Source organism: Penaeus chinensis, chromosome 16 (assembly GCF_019202785.1).
Source record: "Penaeus chinensis breed Huanghai No. 1 chromosome 16, ASM1920278v2, whole genome shotgun sequence".
Classification (NCBI taxonomy): Eukaryota; Metazoa; Arthropoda; class Malacostraca; order Decapoda; family Penaeidae; genus Penaeus; species Penaeus chinensis.
The window spans coordinates 35477088-35487087 of record NC_061834.1 but is presented as its reverse complement, the minus strand read 5'-3'; the positions used below and the strand labels follow the sequence as shown (position 1 = coordinate 35487087).

The window sequence follows — 10000 nt, the reverse complement described above, 5'->3', positions numbered from 1 at the left end:
AACGTAAAATATTTTGTAAATCAAAAAAAAGGGTGAACGTGTGAGACAGGCAGTACTCGTAATTGGCTCATTGGTGACAAGTGTAGCTATCTATGTGTAAAAACAATCAAACAAGTACTCACAGTGGGCATAGCATGTCCGTACACGTCATACCCGTCGGCATTGGGTTAATATTGTTATTCATGGTCAAAATTAAATGAGCAAAATAGATACATTATCTACTTCCATATGAACTATATCACTGGATAGAATAATTTGTTCTATCTGCATTCAATTTATAATTTAATGTTTGCTAAGTGTCAGGCCCACAATGAGTAAAAAAAATATATCTATCATCCTACCTACTGGGAACCAAATTCTGTGAGCTTTCCAATGCCATGAGATATATGAAATAAACTAAAGTTTTGGGAGACTATGAAAAATTGACTGGCTGCTGAAACAATTCATTAAGTGATTCTTGAATCAAATTTGTCTATGAAAGTACACCAATGTTTTATATAATGTCAGATTTTTACATTTTACTGTGTAAACTGCATCACCAATACACTCATTTTTAGCATTACATATGAGATTGTTACTCATAATTAAAAAGTCAAAGTTATTTCCTACAAGCACTGCAATTCATGCAACTTATCCCTTCCCTGCAGTTAGCACATGTCTGCAAACAAATGATCTATGGATGCCAGGGAATGACTTGACAAATCATGTATTTTACTAGTTACAATTATATCTTCTTCACTTATTTTTTTTTGGGGGGGTGACAGACAGGTCTGTGGGGACTACATCTGGCATCTACAGACCTGACATCTACAAAGAGGCCTTAGAGTTGATGGGTTAGTATTCAATCAAAAATCATAAAAATGGACATGATCGATCATGAAAAACCAGTCACCAGTCCTAATAATGGATACAATCATCTGGTTTCCCTCAACCTTACCTTCAGAGGAGACAGCATATTGACAGCCGATAAGCCAAGCGACCTGAGAAGGACAACTGGTGTGGCAGTGGTGGAGTACAAGCGGTACAGCCCATCGATAGAGGCCATGGTAGCCATGTTGTGCTTCTGCCGTTCGCTCTCGTATTTGTAAAGCTCTCTTATGTCTCCTGTGAAGAGTGAAGAGAGAAAAGAATGCCACTCGTAAAAATGTGGTAAAAATGGATTTCCGTAAAACAACTTGCCCTTTCTTCCTCCTCTTTTTCTGAGGTGGAAACCAAGACATTACAAGTAATTCCACTAATAAAAAGAAGATACTTCAATTATATCACATATGAAACTGATACTTTTGCCATAAACCAAAGTTGGAGAAAGTGGAAAATTGTAAAACGACAATAACAGCATGTGAATGTTGATTGCAATCTCATTCATGCACAACTATAAAACAAGATATAGCAGACTTTCCATAAATACGTATATATAATCTGCTTACCTATATCAGCTCCCAAAAGGACAGCTTTCTCCAAAGTCTCTAACAGCGCTGCCACATCTCCAAAGCCCAAATTAACACCTTGCCCTGCCAAAGGATGTACCCTGTGTGCAGCATCTCTGGAAAAAACATGGATGTTTAATAAACAAAATAATAAGTAAATTTATAAACAAGTAGACTATTGCTGTATGTATAAACAGATGAACAGAAACATAAATCCTAATAAGAATTGAATAAATAGATATTTACATAATCAAATAAGTACAAAGTAATCACATATTTAAGAAAATATGTAAATATCTTCATATAATTACAGAGGAATTTTCCCTATTCTATAAAATCTTTCAGATTATCCTTAAAGCCTCATAGTGTGTGCATTTTCAGACATTTATAATATTACTTAGAACGGGAAATCCCACTTAGTCAAAATTTCTTAGCCTAGGAAATGTTGCATCTGAAGGTGAGAAACTACAAAAGATGTAAAACCAAAATAAATATACCCTCTATTTGAGTAAAATGGTGTTAACAAAAATAACACCAATATAGTTTGTAAGTGCACCTTTGATACACTCCATTACTATATATTTTTTATATTTATAATATACTTAGGCATAAGCATAATGTACTTTCCATCTTCCTGTTATCAATTTGTCCCTGCACTGTAAAACAAAATGAAAAACAAAAACCCTTTCCAATACATATATCTACTGCACTAGAATACTGAACATGTTTTTCCCTCCTAAACAATGGCCATATGAAGCATGCAATGATGGTGACAATGATGCTACTTTCTAGTGATGATAATGATGATGTGGAATCAATCACTAGCTTACCCAATTAGTGCCACCCTTGGAGCAACATAGTGAACTGCATGACCAAGGCCTAGAGGGAAAGCTCCTCTGCTACCAGGAACAACTGCGCTGACACTAGGGGGCAACTGACGGATATCTGCGCCTTGACTTGGAATGATGACATCCAGCAAGTTCGTCCACTTTTCATGTACTGCCTGCACTGTTTGGTCTGTGCCCGAGTTGTCCCACTGGTGACAGAAATAGAAGCATATTTGGTTAGTTTTCATGTGAACATTCTAAAGATGAGTAAACAAAATAATGTACAAATAGGTAATCTTGAGTAACTAATTCAATTTAAGATATTGGGGCTTTTGTTACATATTTGAACATTGTTGCAAAGACGACAAATTTCATGAAAAATAGAAAAAAGGGGAAACTATCACTTCACAGAAACACAAAATTTTATGGAAAATCTATCAATAGTCTATAACATCAGAAACAAAAGGTTTCTTCTTTTTCTAACAAATTAGCTTTATAACAAATGGTGACCAATTACTTCTCTAAAATCAAAACTTGAAGTAAAGCATCCCACTTCAGAAATTATTAATTTACAAAATTTAACTTACACTTCTCTTAACCCAATGCCACCGGGGAAAATGAAAAAAAAATGGGGAAAAAGCTGTGCCTATTTTCTATATTTTTTTGTGAAATGTCTGCCCATAGATGGCTCTGCTAGCGCTTAGCCACAAAGGAGTTAGTTAGTAGACCTTGTGACCGTACTTGATTTGAATTGGCGTGAAAAAACATATTTTTTACTAGTGCTATGAATATCGATGGTCTTATTTTTATTATAAACATTAATCTATAAATATTGGAAAGTATAAGAAAATGAGAGCAAATATTTTTTTCCTACCCCACTTTCATTCTTTGTCATGGAGCGAGAATGCAAAAGATCTTCAGAAATATATATTTTTTATATGAAAGAACCAACAACAACAAAAAATCGTTCTCCATTCTCTATATTTCCCCCAACCTGACTTGATATAATGTAACACTAATCTCTGCTCTCAGATGATCGCGAGTTTGCATTATGCAAACTACTTTGATAATGGATCGGTCTCTAACTTTTCACCTGTAATATTATAGTTTGGGCTTTCACTCTATTCAGTCTTATGTCAGACGTAGTTACTACACTCTATCTGACATTACACCAGATATGAGCATAAGCTCAGTTTGTTATCTGATCTCAGATAATGAGCATAACTGGCCCATTATTGTCTACCCACAAGCTCTCTTAGATTTCTTAATTACTACAGTTACTTTAACTTGAAAAAGACAAAATACCTAGACATGAAATGGGATTATTTATGATATACGAAGATATTTCTGGTTACTGTAATTTGAGGAAGGAAGGAAGGAAGGAAGGAAGGAAGGAAGGAAGGAAGGAAGGAAGGAAGGAAGGAAGGAAGGAAGGAAGGAAGGAAGGAAGGAAGGAAGGAAGGAAGGAAGGAAGGAAGGAAGGAAGGAAGGAAGGAAGGAAGGAAGGAAGGAAGGAAGGAAGGAAGGAAGGAAGGAAGGAAGGAAGGAAGGAAGGAAGGAAGGAAGGAAGGAAGGAAGGAAGGAAGGAAGGAAGGAAGGAAGGAAGGAGGGGAGGAAGGAAGGAAGGAAGGAAGGAAAAAAAAAAAACACCCATAGCCAGCATCCATAAAAGATAAACACAAATATTTTCAGACTTTCTATATAACTACCTTAGTTTTGTGATGCCAAATAGTTCCTTAGAATTAAAACTGAACTTTGAAAATATCTAAACAAAATATTTTCATAACGAATATACAGTTATTAAGACCCCCTAACCAACTGATGTTAGGTATATGCGCTATCTATTATGGTTTTCTCTTCTTTTTTATATATTGCTTCACCAGTGTTCAGTTGCCAATGAGTCAATAACTAGTCTTCCCTGACCTTATCTATCTATGCCATTCCTAATTTTGGGGGATTATTTTTTTTTATTTGTATTACTATCATCATTATTCTAAACATCTTAATTACTAATAGGAATGAAAAGTAAAATATGTAAAATTCTTTTAACATTACTATCATTATAATAAAACAATAATAACAGTAATAAAACAAAAACAAGCAAAATTATTTAACGAATATGGTAACTGATTCATTTGTGACCTAGGGGTTTTGGAGCCATCCGTGTGAAAAAAATGTGTACTTTGCTTTAAAAAAAAATCTCTTTTATACTTACTATTGCTCTGTTGAGGGCATCTGTAAATTCTTCCTCTGGAAGATTTAACAGAGTCTTGGCACTGTCTTTTGTTGTTGACCAAACCAATGAACTGCGATCATCTGAGAGCTAGTAATGAAAAATGCATATGAATAACAAAAGAAAATAAGAAAAATTACACCATATGAAGTGAACCCAAATTATGTACTACTGAAAGATCATATATAACAGCAGTGACAAAATAAACTTAATTATAACTAATAATAGTAAAAAACACTCACAGGTAATAAGGCTACTGGCCCAGTAGGCAGGAATCTCTGCCATGCTACACTGTTGTCAGAGGGCTGAAATATAAATATCAAGACAAAGATTACATACTGATGTTGAATAAAGGGTGAACTCACAAATGACACTACCTCATCATTTAGGAGGGGCTTGTACGTATACATGTATTAACATGAATCAATGTGCATATATATAGGTTTACAGGTATTTAAGAACAATTTATATTTATACATTTGTGTAGCCTTTGTATGTACGAATGCATAGATTAATGCATCTAACTTAAATAATAACAGAAATTATAAACTATCCAGTAAATTCAGAATATGGCAATTGTGAGGTCATAATAATATTTCAATATTGATTATAATCAAATGGGTGAGCACTGCCTCACAGAAGCTTCATAATTACCTCAGACAACTCAAGTGTGGCTACAATACCCATTTGGTCGTATTCCCAACCTAAATACTGGCTGCCCATTGTTTGCCGGACCAGTGACTTTGCTCCATCTGCACCAATCTCATGAGGAAAATAGGGAGTCAATTAGGTGGTGTTGAACTGTTTCTAGTGTAGAATTATCAATATTATACAATCAATTATCTGTGGATTCTTGCTTTTAAAATGCAGTGTCACAGAATCTGGATTGCTAGTCACAGCTACTAATTAGATCCTATTCTTACATACCATAAGAAAAAGTTAATACACAAATTTACAGTCACTAATAAAAACAATAACCTAATGTCTTTATTAAGAAAAATGAATTAAAAGAAAAACATTTGTAAGAGTATGCAGGCTATTCATAGTAACAAAAACTTAAGACCTGATATGATTAGTTAAATGGAAGAGACTAACACAATACTACCTATTCTTCACATTTTAGGGGGGAAAGAAGACAATAACCTGGTAAACATAATAACACACAATAATGCTAGTTGCCTATCCTTCAATGTTGAGCCGTAAAGTAAGGAAATAGAATACCATGGTTTGTCATAAGGACTTACCAAGAGATCTGTTGATAATGTTTTCCCACTAGCAAGTGAAATAGTGACACGGGAGGAGGAATCCTGCGGCAGACCATAGCCATCAACTTTACTGTTAAACTGGACCTGCAACAGATTTTGTGAGATTAACCCTTCTGTCTAAATATAAATATTATGCATCTAATAACATTTTTAAGAATAATTCATATATAAATGGTAAACTTGAGAGAAGCTGTAACAGCAAGATCAACCATCAGTTTTGGATATGATAAGGTCTACTATTTATAAAAATCGGAGTCAACTGCAAGACTTTCTTGCGAAGGCCCTTAACCAATAAGTATTTTAACTGCCACTTACCTCAACATGGTCTGGCAGTTGATTTTTAATTGCTTGAAGGATCACGTCATTTTCTACGATGTGAGCTACAACCTCATCTTGATTTTTTTCGTCAAATGTAATCATGGCTTCAGAACAAGACTCCCACACCTGTAAATATCAACTACTGCAATATCCTTCTTTAAAAAAAGCAACAACACAGCTGAAAGAATATCAGTCATAATCTCTCTAAATGCAACAAGATTTATACAATATGAAAAACAAGTAATCAATTATGGATAAGGCTACTAGGGGAGAGGATTCTACATGTAGAGAAATGCTTGCCCTCAGCAACATAGATTACATAACAAATGAATTTCAATATATAAAATTCTGCCAATTCACATTACAAAATAAGGAACTGTATACTATATTTCTCATAACAACAGTTAATTAAGGATGCCTGATTTATAATGTTCAGTAATAAACCATACAGTTCTTTATTTTCTACAAAAATACTCATTTCAGACACCTAGCTACTGCATCCCCTAACTGTTCCATTTTCTCCAAAAAACTTTTACTAGTACTCCATACCTGCATCCTACGGACTGGCTGTGCCCTCATGCTCTTGATATGCTCCCATATGCTGTGCTTCTCAAACAGCCGCTGGGTGTGGCCACTGAGTGCACATACGCGGTTGCTGTACTCTTTGGGGAGGCTCCAGGGTTTTTTAGGTCCTCCTTCTAAGAGCAGAATACGACGGTCACTCAGCCTCTTGCTATGGCCTGGAAGTTAATAACAGTTAGGATTTGCAGAGCGGCATAATCTATATCACTTCTAGGCTTCCATATCCTTAATACAAATGGCAACTTGAAAATCTTATTGTAATCTCCTTCTTATCAATTTAATTAAAATCTTTGCATAATTTCTTCCTCTTCCATTAATAATGCCTGTATCCTACAGCAGTGATCAACTAGCAGATGACAAAATAAATTACTTATACTTCTTAGTATTATGATTTGATATGATAAAATAGCAAATGTAATTGTCACCAAAATGATATGTATAAACAATAATTGGCACATGAAGCATTGTATTTATTCTCAATCTGATTTTTCTTATGGACTCGACTGCAACCTTAATTTGACTGGCTGATATCTAACTAATGCATGCCCTTGACACTGAGGTCCTCAGTTCAATGGGTTCATAGGGAAGCACATCACTGAGGGGGAAAACAGATTGGGGACATTTTCCTTTGAAACCTCCCCGGACTAGTGACCATTTAAGCCAATATTTAGGTTACAGATGGCAGGCAACCATAGCTGCTTTGTCACCTTGAGAAACTCAATGGGGCAATCATCAAATCTAACGGGTTAAACATCATAATTTTTGGACATAACCTAACCTTTAACTTTTATCAACTACACTGATAAATAACTGTCAATGTGAGCTAAAAAAAATTGTAAGAAAATAAGGTACAAAAGTACCTACTAATGCTTCCTAAATCCTCTCAAAATATATTCTCAGTCTAAGCTTTATAAATACATAAATTGTTTCTAAAATTCAAAACTGTTCATAATAAATGTGTTAAGTCAGCATCTAAGTATTTTATTATTTCTCTATAAATCCTCATTATGCCCTAACATACCTAAAATTAATCTATCAACATACCCTATGTGTTCACCATTTAGAATTGCTTGCTGTCTGCTTCTTACTTACAACATTGCATCACACTCTATAAAATATCATAGAGAGGATTCCAGGTCACTGTAGATAATTTTTAAAGAACTCTGTTTTTAAAGAACACTTGATAGTTGTGTTGTGTGATATATAAACTAAAATATAAAGTCTAACACAACAGGGGTACAATGTTAAGTGACTGTCAAAGCCTACTTGCTTCCCACTCAGACAGCAGCTAACATACATAGTAACCTTTTCCTCCCCTATTATCTGGGCCAAGTTGTGGGGTTAGGGGGGAATTCAGCAACATAATTCCTACATATATGTGCAGTGGAGAGTTGAGAAACCTATCAGAAATAATAACCTGGTGATTGAGAGTGTATTTTTGGTAATTGTTTAGCATAACTTTGCATGCCCGACCATGATGATAGTAGAATTGACGGATTCCTCTCACTCTCTACTGCCAATATATATAGAACATTTGCCATCGAACCCCTCCAAATTTCCTGCAGTTGACTCTATACTGGGAATTTTTGTGTATTTCAATCATATTTACCCCACAATTTAACTGGTACCTTTCATGCCCTCCCATAATATCAAGGCAATAAAGTGGCTCATGGGGGCGTTTCCGTTCTATAGTATCTATACATGAGTGGGAAAGAGTGAGATGAATCCATCAATACCATTATTATCGTGATGATTATCAGTCATGTGAAGGTATTCTGAATATTTACCATATATTTTGGCAAGCTCAAACTTGAACTAATTCCATCTTTGACAACAGACTGCCAGAACCTACAAACTCTATTTCGTAAGATAATACGACATGCATCAGGACAGTGGAAGTGTGGATGCATTTTCCACACCAAACCTTTAATTCACTTATGTATCTTCATACAAATTCCCTCACCGAGCACGCAGGCGGCGGCAAAGCCCACCATCCCGCCGCCCGACACGACCACATCGTAGTGTTCGTCGGGCGGAGCAATGGACTCCGTTTCGTGACGTTTTATTGACGTTGATGACAATAAGCGAAATGATATAAAGGGCAACTTTTGTCTTGGGATCGCGGCAGCCGATTTCCTCAGCAGGTGTCTCATTCTGAAAATTGAGTCGGTCTTAAATACAGGAGAGGCTTCTTATCCCGTCAGGACTCGGATCTGAAATTACGTGATCGGATCTTAAATACGATTGTCATAGAAGAGATTACTAATTTTTGTTTACTCTATGCTGAGCTCATAAAGGAAGAAAAATAATATAATTAAAATATTTTTATTATCAAAATAAATAATCTTTGTTTATATGAGTGTAATTAATGGAAATGTCTGTATTTTCTTTGACATTATACAATACGTAAATTCAATGTAAACATTGCGATTCATTTGCTGTTAAATAACTACCAAATATTATTTTTTACTTACTGATAAAATATTACTACGTTTTGTTGTCTAAATCTTTTAAAATGCTATAATACGATTGCTAAGTTGATAAAGTATACCATATAGAAATATAATTTTATTTTTATTTATTACAATCGCAAACAGTAAAAATGTTAATTAATCCTATTTTATGAGTTTTATAAGATCATTTACATATAATAGATTTTTAAAAAATACACATAGGATAAAAATATCCATATGTATTAACTTCTCCCAATGTCAACATAATATAACCAAAACAAACAGACGACAGAAGCAGAATTTTCCTTTTGGTGTTTTCGTTTCCACATTTAATAATTCCGGGGAGCGAATTTCAGTTCCTCTTTCATCGCATTCTGCTTTTTCCCCTTTTGTTGGTTAAAATGACAAACACGTCAGAGGTAAAAAGAAATAATATCCTCCTTGTTTTCCAACCTTTTGTTCGTTATAATAAAGAGGCAGACTGATATCTTAAGCCTGAGGAACCAGATCGATGTCTCAGTCTTAAGATGTCTAGTTTTAGAGATGTATGTGTGGTTGCTAGATTGTTTTGCTTCCTAGTTTTATTCCTCTGTTATCTGTGTGCTAATTTGGTTGATATTCTTTGCACTAGACCTGTTTTGCTTATCGGTCTCACAGTGAGCACATTGTTTGATGTTTTCTGAGCACCGGGTGTGATTTTAGATATTTTACTTGGTATAATTCGTTTTTATTCAAATTACAGGCATTTTTGTATTTCATTTTATCTATTTTTGTCAGTTACACCCTATTTGAAGCTTCCATATGCTTATTATGTTTTTATTTTCATTACCATTTCTAGAGTCTACAATCTACAATCCATATGCTAATAATGTCTGATCTCTCAAATTTCATCAAG

At 34.7% G+C, this 10000-nt stretch overlaps 2 protein-coding genes across 4 annotated transcripts in view; one reads left to right on the top strand and one right to left on the bottom strand.

Moving 5' to 3' along the window:
• The window catches only part of LOC125033401 (ubiquinone biosynthesis monooxygenase COQ6, mitochondrial-like), a 9973-nt gene extending 1080 nt beyond the window's left edge, over positions 1-8893 (bottom strand). The window contains exons 1-10 of the mRNA XM_047624874.1: positions 8616-8893; positions 6620-6810; positions 6068-6196; positions 5732-5836; positions 5142-5249; positions 4730-4792; positions 4470-4577; positions 2258-2463; positions 1428-1543; positions 938-1104 (exon numbers count right to left, since the gene is read on the bottom strand). Of these exons, the coding sequence (XP_047480830.1) occupies positions 938-1104; positions 1428-1543; positions 2258-2463; positions 4470-4577; positions 4730-4792; positions 5142-5249; positions 5732-5836; positions 6068-6196; positions 6620-6810; positions 8616-8805 (1383 nt within the window). The 5' untranslated portion in view covers positions 8806-8893. The remainder of the gene's footprint in view (positions 1-937; positions 1105-1427; positions 1544-2257; positions 2464-4469; positions 4578-4729; positions 4793-5141; positions 5250-5731; positions 5837-6067; positions 6197-6619; positions 6811-8615) is intronic.
• Positions 8894-9386: 493 nt separating this feature from the next.
• The window catches only part of LOC125033425 (ubiquitin-conjugating enzyme E2 W-like), a 145435-nt gene continuing 144821 nt past the window's right edge, over positions 9387-10000 (top strand). For all 3 annotated transcript variants that reach the window (XM_047624912.1, XM_047624911.1, XM_047624910.1), the window contains exon 1: positions 9387-9524. In XM_047624912.1, the coding sequence (XP_047480868.1) occupies positions 9507-9524 (18 nt within the window). In that variant the 5' untranslated portion in view covers positions 9387-9506. The remainder of the gene's footprint in view (positions 9525-10000) is intronic.